Source organism: Camarhynchus parvulus, chromosome 6, assembly GCF_901933205.1.
Source record: "Camarhynchus parvulus chromosome 6, STF_HiC, whole genome shotgun sequence".
Classification (NCBI taxonomy): domain Eukaryota; kingdom Metazoa; phylum Chordata; class Aves; order Passeriformes; family Thraupidae; genus Camarhynchus; species Camarhynchus parvulus.
In genome coordinates, this window is record NC_044576.1 from 12542164 (window position 1) to 12567897 (window position 25734).

The following is a 25734-nucleotide window of genomic DNA, read 5'->3' on the forward strand; positions in this document are numbered from 1 at the left end:
TTCAAAACTGTTCCTTTGTCAGACAAAGGCAGACAAAATGAATTGAGTACTAACTCTTCCATGATTGAAAAGCTATTAACTACTGATTTTCTTGTCAGTTAAGTTATATTGGCTTAAGTGGATTGGGAAAAATGTAATTGAAAGAAATACCTAATTTTGTGAGCATTTGTTCGAAGATCATATTAGTCAAAAGATTTTTCTTTTTTGCTGGGTTCCCTTGTGGTATGCCTTATGCTATAGTAATGTGTATCATCTCACAAAGTTATTTTCCCTTTTTTATTCCAATTGATGGAAGTTTCATGATATTATTTGTAACGGAAGAGTTGTACTCATGATAGAAAATTTATTGTCTAGTTTAATATATGTTGTTATATTTATTTTCTGAATTGGATTACTGTTTTGTTTAGCATAGGATATCAGGAGCCAAAACACAGATGATTATGGAAGACTGGGATTTTCTTCAACTGCAGTGTGCCCTGTACATTAATAGTGAGCTCTCTGGCATACCCCTCAACATGGCACCTAAAAAATGGACCAGAGGTTTTGTTCAGAGACTTAAGGGAAAGCAAGGTTTGTATAAAAAAATGCTTTTAATTATTTTTTTATAATTGAACCACAAATCTTTGCTATTGCCAAATCTCCTTCTGCTACTGCTGTGTTGCACCTCAGTGCTATACCTTAAATGATGTTCTAATGTACTGTCTTAACACAACATTTTGAAAACTATTTTTATTTAAAGAGTTTAAACTGTTTTGTTTTGTTAGGTCGGTTTAGAGGCAATCTGTCTGGAAAGAGAGTGGATTTTTCTGGCAGAACAGTCATTTCACCTGATCCTAACTTAAGAATAGATGAAGTAGCAGTGCCTATTCATGTTGCTAAAATATTGACCTTTCCTGAAAAGGTAAGTAATGTAGGACTCAAAACTTTTTCTATTCCTTTTTTTTCCCTAAGTCAGACCTCAATGTCGTTTCTTTACTCACTCTAAAAGGGAGTGAATGTACTGCATTATGTTGGAAATGCCATTCATGGATGCTTTGATGCTTTCTCTTGCTGCTGGCAAATAAAGATCTGTGGTATTGGATATAAGCAAGTGCTGGCAAGATGTGGTGTAAGGAGTGACATCTCTACAGCTAAGACTTTGGCTTCATGTTTTTTCAGTTCATTCATAGATTTGTGTGAAGGAGTCGATGGGTGCTTTTATTTCTAAGTTTCCCTCCCAGATTTTTAATTCAATTTCCCTCTGATATTCTGCTCTAAGATAGGCTGAAGTTTTCTTCCTTTATTCCTTCCTGCGAGTTCCCCTCAGCAGTTGGAGGCTGAAATTTGAGCCTAAAATTTGAGAACACAAAAGCCATCAGTAAAAACAAGATCCTGAAACATGTTCTGCTTGTTTCTGATTGAAGTCTTTATGCAACAGGTGAACAAAGCAAATATTAATTTTATGAGGAAACTTGTCTGCAATGGTCCTGATGTTCATCCTGGAGCAAACTTCATACAGCAAAGGCACACCCAAATGAAAAGGTATCGTGCTTATCTGTAATGATTCACTTTTTATTTCTCCCCATCAACTTGCTCTTGTTGGCATGTGAAAGCAGTTATATCTGCAGGGATTAAAATTTATTTTTAGAATCTTTCATAAAGGGCAGTAGAAAAAGAATTGTCTTGATGTTCTCGGGTCTAGTGTACAAGTTTTTGAAATAGTCTTTTGCATTTAAACTAAAGTGCACATACTAATGATTTTAAACTGCTGTTAGATTTATATTCTTTTATAACTGAGTCTATCTTAGTTGAAGTGGAGGATGTAGTACAGACACAAGTGAAAACAGGTGGTTTTGGGCAAGTTGTACTGGCTGGTTTCATGTGAGAGCTAACCTAAAGTCAGTTTAGATATAGGAAGGAGGGGTAATACATGAGTTAAATGTCCTGTACTCTGATACAATTGAAATAAATTCTGTGCATTTACAAATGGACTTTTTTCTTACTTAATGTTTAATCACTGTAGCTGTGTTGACTAATGTCAAAATACAGTCATTGCTTAAAATAGCAGTGACTGATGTTCAGTCCATGCCAGTTTTGTCTTCTAGTTATTGCAATACAAATACTCCAGCATTTAATGGAAAAGCTGGCACTATAAACACAGAATTAATTTTTAGGTGTCTTTCTGTTTAGTGTCTGTGTATCTTCTGACTGCATTGTTCTCTCTTCCTATGAAGATTTTTGAAGTACGGGAACCGAGAGAAGATGGCCCAGGAGCTGAAGTTCGGTGACATTGTGGAGCGTCATCTAATTGATGGTGACATCGTCCTGTTCAACAGGCAGCCCTCTCTGCACAAGCTGAGCATCATGGCCCACATTGTGAGTGCACACAGGCTGGCACAGACAGTGCAGCCTGCAGTACCAGGCACTTGGCCTTTATGGTGTTTCTGTCTTACACAAGCAAAAATCAACACAACTCAAGCTGAAACAGTGTGTGGAGCAAGGATGAATGCAGTGCAGTTGTGCCTGTGCATGGGAATTGATGTGTACCCAGGCAGGGTGCTGTATGCACACTTCTTCCAAGAGCCATAATTGACCTTGCTATTTCTTCTTGTTGTGAGCATTTCATTTTTGTGGAGTTGATGTGATCTCTACAAAGCATGTTGTCTTATGTGCTTTTATAAATATTTCATAATGAAAATTATTAGCTACATTACTGTAATATAATGTAAATACAATTTCTATCAGTTCCTGTTGAGTTATGTCCTAAAATCAGGAATTTTGATTCATTTATGTAATATAAAAAGGAAGCACTTGAGCATGGCTTTTTTTTAGCCATGCTTGACTCTATGTGAATAATTTTTTTTCCTTTTCCAGGCTAGAGTAAAACCTCATAGGACATTCAGGTTCAATGAATGTGTCTGTACACCATACAATGCTGACTTTGATGGAGATGAGATGAACCTTCACCTTCCTCAGACAGAAGAAGCAAAAGCAGAAGCACTTGTTTTAATGGGGGTGGGTAGATAAAAGGCTCATGATGGGATTTGGCTGGTGACAGATGGGCTGAGCCCTTTAGTTCTTAACTTGCATGTGAAATCTGAAATACTGTCGAGATTACTGGGTGTGGGTAATGTACAACTTTGAAGCTGCCCAAAAACTCTGCAAAAACCACTTCAGAATAAGAAGGACTGTTACACCCTGGTAATGTAAGAACTTTAGGTTTAGCATCTGGGGAAAATGCAGTGTAGGTAGAGGTCATCAGTATGCTTCTGTCTGACTGTCCTTAGAGATTGCTACCAGGCTAGGATGGCTCTGTTACCAGCAGATCCATCATTTGCTTCTGGTCTGACAGCCTGGGAATTGCAGATAGATGGACCAGCTGCAAATGAGGTGCTGATACTGGGCTTGTACTGGAGAATGCAGCTTCCTAGAGAAGGCAGGAGGGAGGGGGCTCATAGAGCAGGGTCAAAAAGGGAGAAGGAAGGGAAGATAAGTAAGGATCTGATGGTTACAAGCTTTAATCTGTGGTGTGAGACAGCAGCAGCAAGGTGAGGGTTTACCAATCCATTTGTTCCTTTAGGGTTACCAAATGCTACTCCTACTTCGGGTGTACCCATACAATTGTTGGCTGCAGCCTGTTGAACCTCACTAAACTGACTTGTGAGCTTAAAAAGAACACCCCCAAGTGATTCATGTCTATGTGGGAATGGGTTCAGGCAAAACTGGTCCATGGGTGGGGGTGATTAACTGGAACAGTAGTTTGAGTAAAGCATAAGATCATGGAGCTAGAGGTGGCTTTATTGTTACCCACCAGGAGGGATTACACCACTTGCAGTATTCCAGTTGATCCCTGTAGTGAATGTAACACCTCTTGTCCTTTCCCCTGTTCTCAAAGCTAGCTTGTCTTCCCTTCCCTGTCCTACCAAAACACATGAAGTTGTTTGCCACTTCTGCTTTGGAAACAGAATATGTCATTTCCAGTAACTTTTCTCAGACTATTCCTTAGCTGTCAGTAGATGTGCATGGATGGAAATGAACTGACACTTTTGACTTCTTTTTTCCATCTTTTTGAAGAAAGCTGTAGTTCACTTTAAAATAAGCTTTGACCATTTCACCATAAAATAAATGTCTTAAATGGTAGGTTCCATTTTGAATAGCCAAGGGAATATCAATGTCTTTAAATGCGTAATATCTTTTTGTGTCATGCAGACTAAAGCAAACTTGGTAACACCTAGAAACGGAGAGCCTCTTATTGCTGCTATTCAAGATTTCCTCACAGGTGTGTATGAGCTTATTTCAGAGCTGTGTGATCTAGCAGATGTTCCTTCGGAATCACTTCCCTTTTTCGGAGTTTTTCTATATTAATTAGAAACTTTCTCCTTATTTAATAAAACATTATTAAATAAGGCCCTTGTTTTCCTGAAAGATAATGATGCCCTCAGAGAAATTTCTGATGTTGTCTACCTTTGTAGCTGCTATTATTACTACCTTTGAGTGTGTTTTCCTGCAAATGAGTGTTTGAGATCTTTGCATTCAGTAGACAATGTAAACTGCTTATGATTATGGTAGAAGAGTTGATTTCACTCAATAACTATTAGCTTTAACCTCCAATATGTACCTTCAATGTCTTTAATACTTTAGGAAATGTTCAATGAACATAAGGAAGAAAGTGTACAAAAATAAATGCTGAGGCCTTATTTCACTTATGAAATAGAGTCTGAGATCAAGAGAGTAAGTTATAGAAGTAGACTGTTCCTAATTTTTAGACATTTAGTGTGGAGCAATTAAACAAAATTCTGGAAAGGATTTACGACTAAAGCTGTCTAAACTATTGTTGTTTTGCATAGTAAGTAGCTGATTCATATTAGAATGAAATAATTAACACTGAGTATGCAATGGCTTTTAAATTGAATCTAAATTCATTCTGTCATAATACTTTTTTCATTTCAGGTGCTTATCTTCTTACATTAAAAGATACCTTTTTTGATCGAGCCAAAGCCTGTCAAATTATTGCATCTATTCTGGTTGGCAAGGATGAAAAGGTCAAAGTTCGCCTTCCACCCCCAGCAATTCTGAAGGTGTGTCAAACTATTTTTTTCATGTTACTAAGATTTTCTTTATTGTGTGTTCTTGACCCATAGTGATGCTACATGAATCTTTAAACTCCTAAAGTTTTAAATCCAAGGTACTTGATAAAGTATATATACTATATATTATGGATGTTGCGCCCTCTTTCAGAAATGAAATGACAGCAGCATCTTTGAGGTTTTTTACCTTTTCTAATTAGAAAGGGGAACATGACAGTAAAAGGGAGCAGTAGTGCATGTTTCTCTTGACTGCATGCACATACCCTGTTGTCAAGGATAACCATTCAGCACCCAGGAGGTTCAAATCTATGAAAGAGGATGTTTTCCAAAGGAATGCTACTATGCATTTCTACATGTATGATTCTCTGTAGACTTGTTCTGTATGTCAGGCAGCTTTACAATTAAATTCTTGCTTGCTCTTTTACTGTAGTTTTAGCATAAACTTGTAATCTTTATTCTTCTCCTTCTGTTTCTCTCAGCCTGTAACACTCTGGACAGGAAAACAAGTTTTTGGCCTCATCCTCAAACCCAGTGATGATTGTCCTGTAAAAGCCAACCTACGAACCAAGGGCAAACAGTATTGTGGCAAAGGGGAGGACCTGTGCTACAATGATTCTTGTGAGTGACACTTCTAAAGCCATGTTTTGGAAGTCTTCAAAGAAATCATAGAAATTATTGAGCTTACTGTAGGCATTGAAGCTGTACTTGACATAAGTGTTCTTGAAATGAAAATAAGATCTTGCAGTTTTTCTCAAGACTTGAAATCTATTTTCTTAAACTAAAAGAAAAGTTTTGTATGATGCTCAGTTTGTCATGATGCTAACTTATTGTTTGAAGGTGAGGGAGAGGAAAGCAAAGCTTAGGAAGTGGTTGTTCAGAGGGCAGATGAAAAAATTTAGTCTCTCAATGGGGGTACTAATGCAGGGATTAGAAGTCAAACACTGTAAGGAGTTAGAATATGCAGGGAACATAAATCCCTAGGATGTCAAACCATCCATGTCCTTCCACTTAGGGATGTCAGTGGCAGATGGAATGCTAAGCATCATGGTTGAAAAGGCTGTAGGAGATGAGGAAGACTTTTCTTAGAATTCATTTAACATTTGTGTGGTGACTGTTGGAAAGGAACTTGAGCAGGCAGGCTTAGGCTGGTTCTGTGCTGCTCACGAGTGTAAGTTGAAGAACCACTGATTTGCACTAATTCTGTCGTGCAATGTTGCCTCAAGAAAGAATTTTCCAGTTAGCACTCAAGTCCTCTCTACAGATGACTGAGTGGTTTCTGCAGATGAAAGGAACACTCTGTACTATGAAGTCAGTTGTAAACATTGTGGAACAATTTAAGCTTCTAAATATTGTAGGACAAAAGGCCACAAAGAAATCCTGCTTACACGCCTGTGAACATAAGAGGTTGTCTTTATTTCAGTGTATTATTTTTAGAAAATACGGGAAGAGTCTATTTTCTGAATTTAACAGGAGCACATGATGTGGAAAACTTTTAGATTTCGTTGTTGGCTGTGTTCAGTTCTCTGAAAAAAAATTCACTTCTGCAGACATAGTAATTCTCTTTAGAAAGCTCTCTGCAAATTCTCAAAAGTCTCAAGAAAACCCATATCATGTCTTGATTTGATGTAATAAGTGATAGAGCAGTGACTTGTACTTCAAGAAGATGATACCTAAATTCACATTGAAACTATTGAGCATGGACAGAGCTTTTATTTCAAAATTCTCCCTGTAAGTGATTACTAATGGGTAGTGAGTGTTTTAGAAAACTGGTGAATTCTTTTTTCCTTTTGATTTCTAGATGTCACAATTCAAAACAGCGAGTTAATGAGTGGCAGTATGGACAAAGGAACACTGGGGTCAGGATCCAAGAACAACATCTTCTACATCTTGCTGAGAGACTGGGGCCAGGTGGAAGCTGCAGATGCCATGTCACGTCTGGCCAGACTTGCTCCAGTCTATCTTTGTAAGTACATTTCCTTGTAAAAGAGTACTTTAGTGCAGAAATCAAGAGCAAGCAAGATTTTTGCTTCAAATATGACATGCTGTGCTTTTAAAAAAATAAGCTTGTTTTGAAGGTGGGAGACAGTGAAACAATTATTTTTGTGGTTATGAAGTGCCTGTGATGGTCACATGATGGGAGGCAAAATTGAAAGTTCCCAATAATAATTCCTGGGTTTAATTTGTTTTCTCTGCATGAGATTGAACTATCAAAATTTATTTTCTTTTTAATAATAGCTAATCGTGGCTTTTCAATTGGAATCGGTGATGTAACCCCTGGGCAGGGCCTGCTAAAAGCTAAGTATGAGCTCCTGAATGCTGGCTATAAGAAATGTGATGAGTATATTGAAGCTCTGAACACTGGCAAGCTACAGCAGCAGCCTGGTTGTACTGCAGAAGAGACACTAGAGGTAAAATTTTCAATTACATTCACTCTCCATTTGGAGTAGAGGCTTCACAAATACATTCTTGTACATTGAAACCCTATGGTTGCCTTATGAAACCTAAAAATACAAGGAAATACAGTCCCTAGGCACGTAACTTGAGCTTAGTCTGTACAGGCTTAAGATGTTTGCATGCATCTAAAAATGTTAGCTTAACACAGAGCAACTGAAATCCTTCAGGATGTATTGGGGTGTTACTGGAGAATAAAATTACACTGGTAATTGGAATGGAATTGATTAAATTGATCAATATTTTCATGCTTATTTTCCATGCAGCACAGTGTGACTTAGAGCTTCATGCAATGCTCAATTTAGCTCATGTTTTTGATGCTGATAAGAGATTGTCCTTGGATACCTATGTCTTATCTAAACAAAGACATTTTCTTCAGCAAACTGGAAGTTAGGCAAGCTGAAATGTAAAAGTTGTTTTACCTGAAGCAACAACTGGGTTTCTTTGTCTTCACTGTATTTTAATTTCCCTTTTACTGCTGAAGGTGTTGCTGGGAGTGATAGAATTCTGTTTGTGTGTTTTTTAGCAAATTCTGAACTTCTGAAATACTGTATTTCAGGCTTTAATCCTTAAAGAACTGTCTGTTATCAGAGATCACGCTGGCAGTGCCTGTCTCAGAGAACTGGACAAGAGCAACAGTCCCCTGATCATGGCTCTCTGTGGTTCTAAAGGTAGGGACAGCTGAACTTGGCATGTAGGTTACTCACTCCTTCACTTTCGTGAAACTTGCTTGTTCCATCTTTATACCTTGTTTTATACTGTCAGTTGTGTAAGTTCATGTCATAGCTGTTTCAAGTGGTTCAGTAAGTACAGGTTGGATATAGTTAAAATCAAGCAGATGTTCTGATATTCTTGTGTCTTGATTTTTAGTACAAGTTGCAAAACATCTTGTTCTTAAGACTTGAATCAGTTAAAAGTTGTCAGTTTTTTTATCTTAAGTATTTATATCACATAGAAAAATCAACAGTAAATGATAGATTCAGAATTGGAACTAACATTTCATAGAATCATGAAATTATTCGGAAGGGACTTTAAAGATCACCTAGTTCCAACCTCCCTGCCATGGGTTGGGATGCCTTCTACTAGACCAGGATGGGGCATCCACAGCTTCTCTGAGCAACCTGTTCCAGTGCCTCACCACCCTTCTTACAAAGAGTTTCTTCCTGTTGTCTAATATAAACCTGCCCTCTGACAGTTTGAAGTCATTCCCCCTGTTCTATCACTACATGCCCTTGTGTAAAGTCACTCTCTTTCTTGTAGCCCCTCTTTAGGTACTGGAAGGTGCTATAAGGTCTTGAATTCTTGTGTGAGTTTTCATTTGTTTCCTTAAAGAACTTGAAGTCACTTTTGCTTTTTTTAGTTGTGTAATAAATTGTGGAAAGCCTCACAGTGACATGTTGTGTTCTAAAGAAATACTGAAATCTAAGATAAAGAAGATATTAAGTGTATAATTTTTGTGGGGGTGATGGGAAGGCGTTTTTGCAAACATATTCAGCAAATAAAACTTCTGAGTTAGTGACTGAATTCTCTGGGACTTAATTTGTTCTAGGAGTCCTGGTAGACACTGAACCCTTTATGAAAAATATTGTTCAAGTATGTTTATTGAAGAAATTGTGAAGCAAAATGTGTAGGTTAGGATCATGGGCTGTGTACAACACAATCTGTGATACAACCCAGGATAATGTAAGGATGGGTGCCAAATAAAGGCATGAATGTCTATGACTCAAAGGAAAAAAAAATGAAAAATTGTTGGCAGTATCATAGACTTAAGTGCATAAATGCACTTAAGACTTTGCATAAATGCTGAAATTTCCAGGATGAGTAACAGAAAAGCTTCTCTAACTCTTGCGGCTCTGTTTTGCTGAGCAGTTATGAGGCTAAATAATTCACCTTCATGGAAGTGAAGATAGCCCTTCACTCACAAATGAGGAATATACTGCTTCCCTGATGAGCTTTCTTTTCCTTTGTCTTTTCAGGCTCCTTCATTAACATATCCCAGATGATTGCTTGTGTAGGGCAGCAGGCCATCAGTGGGTCCCGTGTTCCCGATGGGTTTGAGAACAGGTCTTTGCCTCACTTTGAGAAGCATTCTAAGGTAATTCTGGGTCTTTACAACAGACTGTGAAGGAAAGTGAAACAAGTTTCCTTAAGGCATTTGGAGAAGAATGCATGATGAAACATGTTGTCATGATATGCTGAAGGAAAAGGATCATATATGGTCAATGTAAAATGTTTTGTGTGATTTGGGAGTTAACAACAGTGTTCTGAATTGCCATAGGATGTCTAGTTAGTGTGATTTTTTACAGCTAAGCCTTGCTTTGACCTTTGTAATTTAGTAAAATTAAAGTGAGGTGATGATACAATTTTGGTTCTCTTGAAAATCCTAAAAACAATTAGTTAAAGTTTCTCACTGGTGTTACATTTGACTGCACTAATACTTTCCAGGAAAACTGCTGAATGTATGTTGGTGTCTTTATAAGCAGGTGAGAACATGCCAGATCAATCATTCTGGTTTTTCTCTTTTTCCATCAGGATAGGTACCATGGGTTACTCTGTGTTTCATGTTTTGGTCCTACATGAAGCAGTAGTGGCTCTCGTGCACTTGTTAATATAATCCAGTGAGATTAATTCCTTTTAGAGTGCCATTTGAAATCTAATGAACACTAGTGAAGGTTCTAGGTATGAGCCCATAGTCTAGTTGGTGTGTTAGCTAAGTGTCAGAGGGTAGCTATGACACTTGTATATGTAACTAAATGTCCAAATTTCAACTTCTGAGTTCTGTAACATACTGAATAAGTAGAAAAAGAAACAATACTTAATGGTTTAGATGGGAAGATAAAATGTAGCTCTAGCTCTTCTTCTGATTTAGAAAGCATTACCTGTTGTTAAATAACAACAGATAGTGATTTTTGATTTGAAGGGATGCCTGCATAAATTTAATTGGCAAGAACTTTACTCAGAGGTGAGGGCAAACCATTCCAAAAAATTAATCATATACATATCTCCAGTTGTCTTTTTCCTAGCTTCCTAAGTCTTCAGCAAATACCTTTGCCACTACTATGGCAAAATGAACATTTTTAATTGCAGTTTCACTTTTTGCAAGCTTAATGGAAGTGTTGGTGGAGTGTTGGGAAGAAATAGCTGGAAATGTGACAAGGTTTGTAGGAGGAAGGAGAAATTCTGGTAAATTAGTTTGGAAAAACTAGGCAAGGATTTCTGAAGCCTTTATTCAGATGTAAAATACAAATATGGAACTTGAGATCTCAGCAGAGCTGAGGTCATTGTCCTGTGTTGGTGGGGGTACTGGCTAACTTGCAGAAAGCATTTCAATGGCATGCACCATATCTTTCTGTAACATACAGAACATACATTGCATTTTAACTGTGTTTTTCCCACTCTTCCCTGCAGCTCCCTGCAGCAAAAGGCTTTGTTGCCAACAGCTTCTATTCTGGTTTGACTCCCACTGAATTTTTTTTCCACACAATGGCTGGTCGAGAAGGTCTGGTTGATACAGCTGTAAAAACAGCTGAAACTGGGTATATGCAGGTAACTGTCAGCAGAGTGAGGGTTTTATCAGTCTTCAGAGACGTGGGTATTTCTCTTGTGCACGTTGAGGTGATGGATCAGGGAGAAGTGCAAACCTTGTGTGTTTTCAATGTAAACAGAGTAATTTATACTGTGAAATACATGGCTTGGTCTGTTCTCCAGGTGGTGTGGAGTTTGTAAGTGAGACCTCAGCTAGTGGTACAATAACGTGCTTGTATTAAGCTGTTTCCTCCTGAATATGGGTAAAAGTCCTTGTTCTGTGCAATTGTTGAGGACTACTTTCTGTATAGTGTGTTCCTGAACCCGATGTAACTGATGACAGAAATGCTGCTAAAGCTCCCTTTCATTGTCTGCTCTCTAGGTAAGAGGGGCCTTGGCCATAGAGGCTTAGACTGGTTCTGTAAAATTTTAGTATCTTTGGCTGTAAATAAATATCCTGCAAGTATTTACATATATATATAAATATAATAAGAAATCTGCATAATACTTCTCTTCAACTTTCTTCCTATATCAATGAATTGTAGCACTTGGACTTCGAAATATAAAAAAAAAAAATCTTAACATTTATTTTATCTTACCTTTTTTCTCACCAGTGAGAAAAAAAATACCAGTTCATAGTCTAGTTTAGGTGATCTAATTTGCTTTCATGGAACAATGAAGTCCATCTTTCAAGTAGAAATGTTTTTAACCTAAAATGTTTGATAGTATGCTTTCTTTTGGGGAATGCGAAGGGATATGGTAGTTAAGGGATTTCCCAGTATAAGGAGTTAATGTAGGAGAAGCAGATGACCCAGATAGAAAAATGGTTTTGGCAGGTGACCTCTGTTTTTTTCTCAGTGAAAACAATCATTGAGTGGTTCTGCTTTCGTGTACAAAAAGTATTGTATCCCTTGAGAAATAAATCTGCTTGGAAGAATAAATCCCTCAAACTACAATAGGTTTTTGCAGCTTAGCCCTAAGTCATTAGCTTTTCTATACAATGGAATTCTAAAAGTGGAGTATTGTGTTGTTGCATGAAATTTTATTGACTTTAGTGTTCTGTGGAATGTACAGTAAGGCCTGAGGGGTAATACATGATTTTAAGTAGGTTTTCATGCCTACTCATCACTGTGTCAGATTTATTTCCCAAGTCTGGTTTCTATACTTCTTGTATTGCAAATCAACAGCTGTTCTAAAAAGATCCATTTTACTTTCCTTGTACTTTTTTTTCCCCTTCAGAGACGTCTGGTAAAATCCCTTGAAGATCTTTGCTCACAATATGATTTAACAGTCAGAAGTTCTACTGGTGACATAATACAGTTTATTTATGGAGGGGATGGCTTGGATCCTGCAGCTATGGAAGGGAAAGATGAACCACTGGAATTCAAGAGAGTTCTAGACAATATCAGGGTAAGGATTGCTGAAATCCTTATTGAAAGTGTGAAAATACTGTTGAGCATGGAGAAGAAAGTAGTAAATAATGGGGAAAATTATTTCACTGGAAATATTTACTTTCAAACTGCCTTTTTTGAATGGTCCTGGTCAGTCTTTCAGGATGTGTATTCTAAGAGTAATAGATAGTTTTTCCAGTGGAACAGCAATTTGTGTATAGAGACCAAACCATGTATAAGCTGTGACAAGTACAATTTCTTTCCATGCTTGAATGTAGTTTTGTGGCCTGATATCCAGCTCGCTAGATAAATTACTACAGGCTTATTTGGGTACTACTTTGGTACATTGCACAGATTAATCTTCTATTAAATCAAGACATGGATGTTCCTGGAGTTCGACTGGCTGGTGGTTGTTCAATAATATTGTCATGTTTGAAGACTTGTATTGTTCAGTTTTGGGTTTTGTGGTTGGTTGGTGTCGTGACCCCCTTCCCCCAGAAAAATGCCTTTTGCTGAAGTAACTTTAGATTTCTGTAATCTGGGTGTAAAAGATGGGTAGAACTAGAAATGTCTGGGTGTATACCTTCAGATGTCCAGAAATAAGGAGTGGATGTGGTCCTTCTTTCCACAGTCGTCTAGTATATAGTATAGTAAACCAAAACCAAAAAAATAAACCCCATTAAACAAACTACAAAAAGACACACCCAGAAAAAAAGAATGCTGTTACTCAGTTCTACATATCTGTGTTCTGTGTCTTTGCATTGGAGTTTTTGTGCATGTGCTGTCTGTGGATAAGTAATGTTTTTTCCTGTGAAGGCTGTCTATCCGTGCCGAAGTGAACCAGCCCTTAGCAAAAATGAATTGGTGTTAACATCTGAGTCCATCATGAAGAAGAATGAATTTCTTTGCTGCCAAGACAGTTTTCTGCAGGTAATTATCTCACTTCCTTATCACACTGTGATTAACTTTTCCTTAGGATTTAAGCACAGGACTTTAGCCTGTCTGGAGACTACTTACATGGCTTTTAAGGGTGAGTGAAGGTTCACATGGCTGCTTATACTTTGAATTGTAAAATTTAATCTGTTTGAAAGAGCATTGGGCAATTTTAATATTTATGAGAGCAGCCACTCTCAAGACTTCCTTGAGAATCACTGATCAAAGCTGTAGAATTAACCTGCCTGTAGAATTAACCTTACATCTATATAAAGCTGTTACCTTGATGAACCTTCTCATTACTGGCAGTGATGAGAAAAAATTCCTTTCATGACCTGTATTTGAAGGGTTTCTTTTTAATAGATCAGAGTGTTTCAGAGCACAAGGTAAACCTGAATTGCACTTTCATTGATAGTCAAATTATATCTATATTTGAAATATGCTGTAAATCTTAACTGCAAGTCTGAAGGAAAAGAAATCAAATAATTTAATATTAGAGTTTGTGGATAAAGCTGGTTTTTGACACATACGTATTTTAAATCATATAATGAAAATCTAAATAATTGTAATTAATTTCAGAAGCACAGATAGGGCTACATCACCTTAGTGATAATTACCTTAAGATTTTTTAATTTTTAGATAGTTACATTTTCTTCTTTCCTTTTTTTTTGTTCATCCTTGAAGACATTAACTGAGACAGGTTATGAAAAATATAATGAGGTAATCGTAGCATGTGTGTGCACTGTGTGAGCATTAATGTTAGTGCTTTTTAGCTAGAGATGTGTGTGTAGTGCTAAAGTAATTGATTAGCATATATACATTACTGCTAGCTAAATTATGACATAGGTGTTCATCACAATTGTTTAACTTAATGTGAATACTGTGACATGCTAATTAATACTCATTGCTAAATTCAAGGATTTTGAGGAAGCTTTCTTTCAGTACTTGACACTTCTTCCTAAAAGTCATTCATTTAGTCTCTAGGGATATGAACATGTCTTTCTGGTATTTTCCTTTCCCTTCCTCCACCTTTCCATTCCAGAACAGAGATGCTTCTTAGTGCTGTTATTTTAGCCAGAGGTTTTTGCAATGGGCTTATCCACTCCAGTCTAGAACACAGTGTGTCTAAAGAGCCAAAAAAGAGTCATTTTTTGTGCTTTTTTTGAGATGATGGAATAGAAGTGCTGTGAATGTGGTGCAAACACACAAAAAAGCTCAGCACACAATCAGTCAGTGCTGCCCTATGCAGAGTTGGCCTACTGGGTCTGCCTGAACTGGAGCAGATTTTGCTGAATCTCATGGCATTGTCTGTGCCACTGTGCATTCCAGTGGCTTCTTCACTGCAAGGATTGCAATGTGAGCGGTGCTTCTCGTGTTGTAGATGACCCCACTAACCTGGCTGCTGGGACAGCTGATGCAAACCCTGAGCTGCCCTTTTGCCTGAACAGCAGGGAGGAGCTGGCAAGGCCTGTGTTGAGCCACATCTTACTGAGCCTGTTTGGTGCCTCTTGGCTAATCTGGTCCAGACTAAGACTTCATGGATTAAGAAGCTGTGAAAAAATCAATGTTCTTTGGAGTCCACTCTGGAAGCTGTGGTCATAGAGTACAGTGTTGCTCTAAAGATTATAAATCCAGAGAGGGAGAGAGATAGGCTCAGCAAAGAATGAGCTACATTTTCATTCCATTTGTAGCAAGAATTAATCCATAGTTTCGATAAAATCCCAACAGATACCTAAAAGCTGAGAAGAAGTAGTAATTTCCTATTTTAGGTCTTCTGCATAAACAAAAGTTTGTCAATGAAAAATAAGTTTTCAGAGATCTGTCTTCCACGTTTTCTGACTCTGGTGCATGGAACTAACAAATAATTTGATTATATGTTATTATATATATGTTATACCATTTTCAGAATTATGTGTAATAACTGATTTATTGTGTTGGAGTTGTTTGGATTTTTTTCAAGTACTTTGGAACTCAGGTACTGTCAAAGAGGAAAACTCTTCTGCAAGTCCTGCAACATTGCTTTTTTTATGCATGTGTAATGAAAAGATTAACCTCTCTAATTCCATATTATTGCCTAAACACTTACTTTAGGAAATAAATCACATTATAATTTTTTTGCAAATATGTTGGGGTAAAAAGCCTTTAAAATGTCCAAGTATATTTGTGAATAATGCTGCTTACTGCAGGGTGAAAAAAGGGGCAAAAACATAAGAATACATCCTGTCATCCAAGTGGGGAAGCAACTTTGAAGCATCCATCCAGCAGCACTTCTGTTGCCTGTTCTTCCTTTTGAACTTGGTTCTGATACTCACAGAAAAAAATGTACTTTCTGGAAATACCTTGAATGTCAGTAAGAATGTTATTTTTGAAAGAGAATTCTGTTAGAATGTAATAGAAATGTTTTCATAATGTTTCTATGAACTCAGCTGTGGAAAAAACAAATGGCAATCCCTCAGATACTTACTCATTTTTGCAAGTAATTGCCAGTGCTTCGCTGACTGTGCTGGTTAAAAGGAGTCTAGTACCTGGTGCAGAAGAGGTGATGCTGTGTAACCATCACTCTGTTAGGTAGGACTAATGGGGTAGAAAAGGTTTAAAAGGACTCTAAAAAATCCAAGTATTCATTTCTCTATAGAGGCTTTCCTAAATCATGGTTGAAATAGATGGGAAGGATTTCCTCTTGCTTTTTGTGTATATTTTGGTTTTGATAACCTTGTGTTATGGTCGTGACTTGCACCAAGTCCACATTTGTGGAAGAGTTTAATCATAGATCTCATATTTCATGACTTCTAGTGTACATATATATGTCCAATGTGTAATGACCAAATAATCTTTTATAGAATAAATGTTGGTTATTTTTCTAACAGTATTGTTTCAGTTTATGCTCCAGTAAAGACTGTTAGAACTTCTTTTGGGTAAGTGTGGTAAGAGAGTGAAAGGTCTGCTGTGACATGTTAAATGCAGTTATCTGCAAGACCTCTCCACAGCTTAGGGGAGTTATTTGAATCATATTAGGTAAACATATTATATACATGTGTATGTAATAGTTTTGAAGTTTTTTCTCTCAAAGAAAGAGCACCTCAAATCTCTGAAATGTATCCAGCAGATATACTTCATATACTTCTTCTCTTGCCACAGTCTTTCCATTTTGACTATTTTGAGTAGTGAGAAATGAGTGAGAATGTATTTGTGTCAGTATTGCCAAAAATAAGAATTTTGAGTTGGTGTTTTTTCAGTTTTTAAACCACTTTCAGTAAGTGGTGGGTAGGAAGGGTTAACCCATGTCAGGTGTCTTCACCTGTCAGTGTGTGCTCAGGAAGGATGCTTTTATGCAGCATGGACCACAGTCCTCATGTGCTGCTACTGATTTGTGGCTACACCAAGGTGGATCTGGATTGCTAAACTCTAATGTATGTGTTTGTCTAAATTTTGATGTTCTTCTCTTCATACTGTGCATTATTAATTTGTTGTAAATATTTGGAGCTTAAAGTAAATAACTTACTGGAATAATTCAAGACTTCAATATGGACACCATGTCTTTGCTTACTGTGGTTTTAATGTGATTTCAGGAAATTAAGAAATTCATCAAAGGTGTTTCTGAGAAGATAAAAAAAACTAGAGACAAGTATGGAATTAATGACAATGGCACAACAGAGGTAAATTATTTCAATGGGGTTGAATGTCATTCTTTTCCATCCTCATAAGTTGTTGCTTTTCCAACTATTCCATTCTCTTTTCAGCCAAGAGTTTTATATCAGTTGGATAGGATTACTCCAACACAACTAGAGAAGTTTCTAGAGACTTGTAGAGACAAATACATGAGGTGAGTATTTACCCTGCTGTGTTCTCAGTGCTGCTGTTTTGTTGGTAACATCTGGGTGTATTTTGCTGTTTTTATTGTATGAATTTTGGTTCTGTTGTGAATGCAGTACAAAGAATTAGGAACAATTGGCTCCAATGACATAAACATTGCAAGACCAAGGTAAAAGCATCACTGTCTATGGGTGTGCTTGTTAAGGCGGTCTTGCACAAAAGTTCTAGAGATCTAACAGGTGGGATTTTTACGTTTGTCTTGAGTCAAAATCAGATCCTTTCATTAACAAACTTTGGTATCCTTTTACATTGTAAAAAATGCTTTATGTTTCTTGAGCATGCAAAGCTACCTGCTTGTGTTTAAGCAGCACCTTCCTTCTGAAGTAATAGTAATCATACCAACAAGCAGTTTTAGCATTGAGCTATTCATTACTTATACCCACAGACTGTGTTTTGACAGCAGATTCTGGTAAAAGCCAAAAGTGATAGGATTCAGAGTAAGGGAGGATATTGTTTAAACACTTCACATTCTTACACCCACTGCCAGACATGTTTCCTTCCTCCCCCTCTTGCAGGAGGTTTTTGAAAACCTTCAATGAGTCCATGCAGAGCAAAGTCTAAATAGATGAGTTTCAAATTCAAATGAATCTTGATAGCTAGTCTTGTTCTACACAGTCTGAGGAGTTATATCACACTTGATTCTTATAATATTCTTTGATCTCTTATGCACTCATTGGATCCTTTTGTTTTGTTATTCTTGGCCTCTACCAAGATAATGCTGGTGTGGCTTTTCTGATATCTTTACCCATTGAGATTTATTTCATTTCCTTAGACTTTTGGATTTGGGCGTTCACATGCAGCCATGGATGACCTCTCCTTTGTGGCCTACCTGCATTAATTGTTTCCTAATGTTCTATTGAAAATTCATGTATATATTAAGTTCTTAACTATTTTAAAGCAATTACCAGTCCTTTGCTTTCTCTTATTAGGAGTACTTGTTTACATTTGTCTTAAGTGTTTTTAGATGTGAATTATCACTTTTACTGTAATAAGTAAATGTTAGCATATGGTATTTCCCTGAAGGGGGAATGCTGGATCTAGTGCTTGATGCTTAGGAGGAAGAAGACAAGCATTTTGTAATCTGTAATGGAAGTTATACTGAGTCTGTGGAATGCTTAAATGACAGGTCATCTTCTTGCTTTGTATGAGATCAGTCTTAAAGTATTGGTGCCCTTTCAACCTCTCTCTTGTTTTTTTTTTACTAAAATATGTTAACAAACTTCTCATATATCTACCAGAATAGTTTCTGTTGCTGTTTGCTTAGGATCTTATACCTTATTCAGTTCCATATCTCTTTCTATATTTTTTTAAATCAGGGCCCAGATGGAGCCTGGTTCTGCAGTAGGAGCTCTTTGTGCGCAGAGCATTGGTGAGCCTGGCACACAGATGACTCTGAAGACTTTCCATTTTGCTGGTGTTGCTTCAATGAACATTACTTTGGGTGTGCCAAGAATCAAAGAAATCATTAATGCTTCAAAGGCTATTAGGTACAAATATTGTCTTGGTCTGTTGGGGTTTTTGTCCCTTTGCCCAAGTGAAACCTGATGGGCAAATTTGCAATACATGATAGCATTTCCCTGTCCTGAGCAATATACTAGACACCATTCAATGCAAATACTTAAACAAAAATCTGATGTCTGCCCAACTATAATATTTAAGCCCACAGAGAAAAATCAAATAAAGGAAAATGATTATTTGTTAAGTATAATATTTCCTTAAACTTCTCACCTACTGTGAAGTGCTCTGGTGCTTAGCAGTACTTGAAGCATACCTATTTCTAGGTGCACATGAAGCCATGCTTAAATAATACTGGAATAACATATGCCATGAGAACAGTCACTAGTACTTGTGTGTTTGCTTGTTTTTACCAGCCTGAAGTATCTGATCAGTAATTTTTCTTAAATACACCTGAGGAAGCTGAAGATCTTCTTCTCTCTTATCTAGAGCAGTATTTAGCAAGATAAATTCCATAAGGCAGGCTGTAATTCAAGTTGCCATCTCTACTCTAGCTGAGCAATTTCCTACCTGGGTTTTCATGTGTGTGTGTTTATTCTTGTAGCACCCCTATTATAACAGCACAGTTGGACAAAGATGATGATCCTGATTTTGCCCGTCTGGTTAAAGGAAGAATTGAGAAAACTTTGTTAGGAGAGGTAAGAAAATTGTATTATTGCTAATGCTTTAAATGTATGCATTCGCCAATTGCAATGCAGTTGCCAATGGCAATTTTAGCCATTTATGCATGCTAATTGTTTTGTCCTTGTCTCTTAAAGATTTCTGAATATATTGAGGAAGTATTTCTTCCAGATGACTGTTTCATCCTAGTGAAGCTGTCTTTAGAGCGCATTAGACTGCTGAGATTAGAGGTGAGTTGTTCAGTTCTTACACAGATTATATCTTGGTACCTAACAAAGGGTGTCTTAATCCCGTGTCAGTTGTCACACCAGGAGAAGCTAAAAAAAAAGGAAGTGAATGGTAGATGTTGTGTGGCTACATTACACCTGGAAGGGTCTCTTTTATTTTTTCCTTGCAGAGTGGATAATTTCCCCTTTATTTGGAAGTGAGAGAACATACATTTGTGTTTTGCTAAACACAGGGATGCCATTTCTGTCCATTGGTTAGTGTACAGGCTGGTACCCTCAGCATAGGATACAATTTCATGCAATTTACAAAACTAATTTAGAACAGAATATTTGGGGGGGGTTTTCTTACCTTTTTCCTTTTTATCATCTGTTCCATTTATTTGAGCACATTGATACCTGCTGTGATAACCCTGATGTTTGTGGGTTGCCTTTTGGCACAGGTGAATGCCGAGACTGTGCGCTACTCAATTTGCATCTCCAAGCTCAGAGTGAAGCCTGGGGATGTTGCTGTGCATGGAGAAGCAGTTGTGTGTGTGACCCCTCGTGAAAATAGCAAGAGTTCCATGTATTATGTATTGCAGTCCCTCAAGGAAGAGCTACCAAAGGTAAAAGCCAAGGCTGTCTCATCCTTTTGTGGGAGGTAATCAGTAGTAATAATTTGTTCCAGGGTGGCAAGATGAAACAATTCTTGGCAGTATTGACAGCGATGGTAGGCTGGGTCAGTAACTCTTAGATTGTGATGGTACTGCCTTGCTGTTGAAACTAAGCCATCCTTTACTAATATTTGTAAATAAAATGGAAGCTTTGATATTTTCCTTACAACATTCCAAGTGCAGCAGTTGTATGAAATAGTTGCATCTGCTTTCAGCTGTACCTAAAATTGAGCCACATGATGCTATCTGGCATTTTTTCAGCTTACTGTGAGGAGACTCTCTACTCTGGATTTTAAAAAGAGAGATAAGGGAACCTTTAGTGTTAGCAATTTGCCATTTCATTTCTATGGGTTTTCCACCATTCAGACGCACAAACTAGAGTGTGGGAATGTCTGACATAAAATATAAAATGTAGCTAGTGAGTAAGGTTTGTACTACAGTGTCATTTTTACACTAGTGTATTTAAGAGCAAGAAATCTTACTCCTATGTGTTTTGAGTGAGCCTTTACTCCGTGTACTAGACCTTCTCAATAGGTTTGAATGCTGGTAAGTGTTAACCCTTTTATACTGTGTTACTGTATAGATCAAAGTTACTTGGGCTTTTTTGTTTTGTGAAGGTTGTAGTGCAAGGCATACCAGAGGTTTCCCGAGCTGTCATTCATGTTGATGAACAAAGTGGAAAGGAAAAATACAAGCTTCTGGTTGAAGGTGATAATCTACGAGCTGTTATGGCTACTCATGGAGTGAAAGGAACAAAAACATCCTCTAACAACACTTATGAGGTAATGTCTGAATGGGTGCTGTGGGGTTTCCCCTGTAGCATCTTTATTGCAAGTGCTTGTTTGTGCTCCGATGCAGAAGTTGATATGGAATGAAGCCTGATTCCACTAATACATGTCAGAATGCATTAACACAAGAGAATAATTCACTGGCAGCACTGTTCACCAGAAAGAAGCTGTTTCTATAAATATTTTTTAAATGGTGAAGTTAAAAGGGTAGTCACAGAAATGGAATTTCAGTGTGCTATCAGATGGTATTTATTCCAGGAATATACTTGGTTCATGCATGTAACATGCAACAATCATGTAACAATCTCTTGTGTAGGTAGAGAAAACTCTGGGAATTGAAGCTGCTCGGACAACCATTATCAATGAGATTCAATACACGATGGTGAACCATGGCATGAGCATTGACAGGAGACATGTCATGTTATTGTCTGATCTAATGACTTACAAGGTTTGTACTATGGTTTTTCTAAATCTTATATTGGTCTGTTTAAACCCATTAATTTTATCATGTTTGAGAAGGGTGGGTGAGCTCAGGAGATGGAAATTCAGTCTGGGCTTAGGGAATTCCAAGTTGTACTGACCTAATACTGTTACCTGCATTTTACACAAAATGCTTAATTACTCTAGTGCTTTGGGGGAGGGTGGATCTATTTTGACTGAAAACAAATTGATATAATGAGTAGGGAACAGTAATTTCATAATTGAAAATCAGAATCCTAAACATGATGGTGTGCAAAACAACTGTTTGGGTAGCCATGCATGCAGTTGAAGGCTTGCTGTGCAGAAAACCCCACGGGAAGTGGTTTGTAACAGCTGCGCCAAATGTGAGGCAAAGGATACAGGCATTACACGCAAAATCAGCTGACATGAACAGTCTTACACAATGTGTTAATACAAAATCATGTGCTCTTTACTGATGGATTTTCTTTCTTTCACATCCAATATGGTTTTTAGAGTTGAGTACACTTAGTGAAGTAAGATTTTGCAATTTGCCTGCCAGAGTGCAGCGGTTTAATTTGGGTGAAATGGATGGAGTTCTGATTTGTTCCCAAACTGCAGAGCTTTGTTGTACTGAGCAGCAGCAGTCCCCAGGGCTTGTGACCCTGTGAAGTTGCAGCCCAGCAGTAGAAAACGGCATCAGAGTACCATGTTTTAAACTTGGTGGGCTCCTACTGTGTGTTCATTTGCCTGTACTTAGGCTTCTATGTGCAGTCTGATATAATTAGGATGTTTCTAAGAAATAAGAAACAAAGAAGTCAAGTTAGTTTAGAAAGCTAATTACCTTTTTTTCTGGAGAGTGGAAAAAATGAAGGTTTAGCATCTTCTGTAGTCTCCTGGTGGCTGAGGTCAGATTTATCTGTAGATAATAGGCAGTGGATAATAGGCATAGTGCTCTCAGACCCCACTGAATTTGTAGCTCAGCAGCCAGTTTATAATTGCGGAGGTTTTTTTCTCATGGCCAGGTTTCTTTCAATTTGTTCTATATTCAAGATCTATTAGCCATTTATACCAGCTTCTATTGTATATGAAGTATGACTTTTGTTTTATGTAAATATTCATTACTACTGAACTATTAATCTGTTCAACTGTGAATCAGTGTATTATGACAATACTGTATTGTAGATAGTATATTTATTTATTTACTCAGGCTTACTCTTTGGGTTTTTCCATTAATCAAGGGTGAAGTTCTGGGCATTACCAGGTTTGGACTGGCAAAAATGAAGGAAAGTGTGTTGATGCTGGCTTCTTTTGAAAAGACTGCAGACCATCTCTTTGATGCTGCCTACTTTGGACAGAAGGATTCTGTTTGTGGTAGGTATTGCAAAGTCTGTTATAGTTTGTGGTCCTTACCTGTGAAACCTCTTCAAAGCATTGGAGTTTTGTCTTTGTTAAGCTTCCTGTTCAGCTGGTATGGCAAAAACTTCAGGCTAAGTTCAGGCTTGAGGCTAATTCATTCTAGAAGTCCTGGAAGTTTGTTGTATTTCTCTACTTCTCATCTCAGACTAAGATCTTGAAGTCAGTTGGATATTTGTTGGACGTTTCTTAAAGTAGACTTCGAGTAATTTGGTTTTACTTCTCACCCTGCGTCTCAGTGAAATACTAGGAAATTTGTCCCACTATCAATAGCTCTGGTTTTCCAATTGTGAAAGTTTATCTTCAACACCTAGAGCTGTTGAATAAATCTAGTACCTCACTCAGTATTAGGTTTCATTTTCATTCCTGCTAAGTAGGGAGACAGGTACATCTCAGCCTAGCTGAAGAGGATACTCTTACCTGATTGCTCAGGTTATTTAGCACTTGTACCTAGAAATAAGCAGAAAGGCCAAGTTCTTGTCTTCATTTAGTTCTAATCTAAATAGATGAAAATTGTGGGCCTTTGTTTTTTAATCAGAAGTCCTGTTTATCAGTATTCACTTCATTAACAGCAGGCAAGATACTTGTCAGTAATTTCTTTTTAAATGTATGTGTTCCTGAGTTTTAAATTTAAGTATGTTAGCAGCCACTGAATCATCTTAGTGAGTTCATGAAAGAATCTGCTAAATTTTGCAAATACATGGTTACATATGCACAAGTGTATGCATGCCCAAATACATACAGCAAACAGAAAACCCAGTCAATGAGTTCTGGCATTCTGTTTGTATCTTTATTTTGTCTTGTTGCCATGTGCTCAGATATTTGGAATTGAAATAATTTTGGGGTTTTGTAATGGCTTTGCGCCGATTCTTTTCAGGTATTCTTCTTCTTTAAGCTACATGTATTTTGGGACTGAATTGTTAAAAAGCCTGTCTAATAGGTTAAATGGAGAAAAGAAGTAAAGCAGGTTTCACTCTTTTCAAGATCTGTTTATGCAATACTTACCCTGCTGGAGCTGGAGTTGGAATTCTGGGTACTAATGAAATACAGAAATATGCATGTGTTATGCAAAAGTTAACTAGTTAACTAGATAGACTTGTGTGTATATCTAGGTGGTCTTAGTGTAGCCAGTTTCAAACAGTGCTTTGTGCACAGTATTTTCTGAATCTTCATTTGTATACATTCAAATTGTGAATCAAGTCAGAATTTTAAGCAAATTTATTTCATCCTCTCTGCATTCAAATGTACAGCTATTTATTGTTACCTTCTTAAACATTTATGTGAAGGACAATTGAGTTATACTCCTGAGAACGTGCAAAAATGTCATTTAGATCATAACAGCATGCTGAGAGAGAAACACTGATATCTGAGAGCTTGCTTTGAGTGTGGAATGTTCTTCGGAAAAGTCGTGCACATTGGTAGATCTGGAATATAAATGTGTCAGCACATTGCAGTGGAAATGTTATAACCATCAAAAATCATTGGGACAGACTCAATCTTTCACTTCAAAACAAGCACTTTCTGAGTGCTGAAAATGCCAGGAGCGTTACAGCTCAAGTAGTTCTGTGCCTTTCTCACTGGGAACTTGGGGAGGTTTCAAGGAAACCCTGCCAGGTTTGACTGAAGCCTTAGCACTGAGTCAGAGAATGAACATGAAGTAAGTTTGCCTTGCATCTTCTGCTATGAGCCCTGCATGGGACATGTCTTCTCTAAAAACAAAACTTCTGAAGGGCTTTCATTTTACTGGGGAAGATGCTTAGGTTAGGTTGAGTTTTTCCTGTAGAATTTAACACTGTTCAAGTAACATACTGGTTTGATGACCATAACATTTACCTTTGTCTAGTGAAGAGGCCTTGGTTCTTACATGTGAAGTTCAGTGTTTTGTAGGTGACACAAAACAGAATGGGCAAATGAAAGTAGTTTTGTAAATCCTTATTGTTCAAATGTTCACTGGGTTTTTTTTGTTTTTTCCTAGGTGTTTCTGAGTGCATCATCATGGGAATTCCCATGAATATTGGAACAGGTCTCTTTAAGCTGTTACACAAAGCGGACAAAGAATCAACCCCTCCCAGGCGGCCTCTGATATTTGATCATAATGAATTTCATATTCCCATTGTTACATAGCACTTGGACAGCAAACAAGATAGCAAACCAAGAAATAGTCAGCAAACTTTATTTAAATTAAGGAAAGTGTGTTATTGGTTCTGTGTGTCTCAGTACAAGGCAGTTGGTAAGTGAAATTAAAAGAATTGCCCAAATGTTCGCCACCTGTGGTTAGTACTGACCTGAAAGAGAGAGTGCACCAGAGAGTGGAAACAAATTTAAAGTGGTTTTCACCTGATTACATTTGTTTTTCATGTGACAGTGTTAGCTTTTGCTGTTACCCTTAGTGGGTGCAAGCTGTTATTAACTCAGTATTTATTTAATGTAGATTCAGATTTTATTAAAAAACAAAATGAGATTTGCAAGAGAGTTCTGTGAGCTTTCCCAGAGTGCTTTTGGAAATGTTCTTTCAGCAGGAGCTGCAGAGGTCAGTCTACAGCTTTTAAGAACTTCAGAAAGCTGGAACTGAGTCTGTGATTAATTCATCATGAGTTCAAGAGCACTGTTCAAAGTGTTTGAAATTCTTCTCTTTGCTTTTGGTAGCTTTAATGAGTTTTTCTTTATCCCAAGTTATTATCCAGTAAATTATTTTCCTCCCCAGGATTCTGTTTTGGGACCATATATACAAGAAGCTGTACTTTATGGATGCTACTAAATTCTGAGAAGACTGTTGTAAGGATATTGCAAGTTATAGGTAGTTTTTCATATGACAGCAACTGTCTTAACTGCTGGAA

At 37.4% G+C, this 25734-nt stretch overlaps 1 protein-coding gene across 1 annotated transcript in view; it reads left to right on the forward strand.

Moving 5' to 3' along the window:
• POLR3A (RNA polymerase III subunit A) overlaps positions 1–25040 on the forward strand; it is a 31078-nt gene extending 6038 nt beyond the window's left edge. Inside the window, exons 7-31 of the mRNA XM_030951296.1 lie at positions 408–570; positions 765–901; positions 1418–1521; positions 2214–2355; positions 2854–2994; positions 4189–4258; positions 4930–5057; positions 5546–5684; positions 6865–7029; positions 7302–7474; positions 8077–8188; positions 9494–9612; positions 10926–11063; positions 12282–12452; positions 13250–13363; positions 16936–17022; positions 17107–17189; positions 18556–18726; positions 19299–19392; positions 19513–19605; positions 20043–20207; positions 20873–21037; positions 21360–21491; positions 22723–22855; positions 24873–25040. Coding sequence (XP_030807156.1) covers positions 408–570; positions 765–901; positions 1418–1521; positions 2214–2355; positions 2854–2994; positions 4189–4258; positions 4930–5057; positions 5546–5684; positions 6865–7029; positions 7302–7474; positions 8077–8188; positions 9494–9612; positions 10926–11063; positions 12282–12452; positions 13250–13363; positions 16936–17022; positions 17107–17189; positions 18556–18726; positions 19299–19392; positions 19513–19605; positions 20043–20207; positions 20873–21037; positions 21360–21491; positions 22723–22855; positions 24873–25021 — 3288 coding nt within the window. The 3' untranslated portion in view covers positions 25022–25040. The remainder of the gene's footprint in view (positions 1–407; positions 571–764; positions 902–1417; positions 1522–2213; positions 2356–2853; positions 2995–4188; positions 4259–4929; positions 5058–5545; positions 5685–6864; positions 7030–7301; positions 7475–8076; positions 8189–9493; positions 9613–10925; positions 11064–12281; positions 12453–13249; positions 13364–16935; positions 17023–17106; positions 17190–18555; positions 18727–19298; positions 19393–19512; positions 19606–20042; positions 20208–20872; positions 21038–21359; positions 21492–22722; positions 22856–24872) is intronic.
• Positions 25041–25734: the final 694 nt, after the last annotated feature.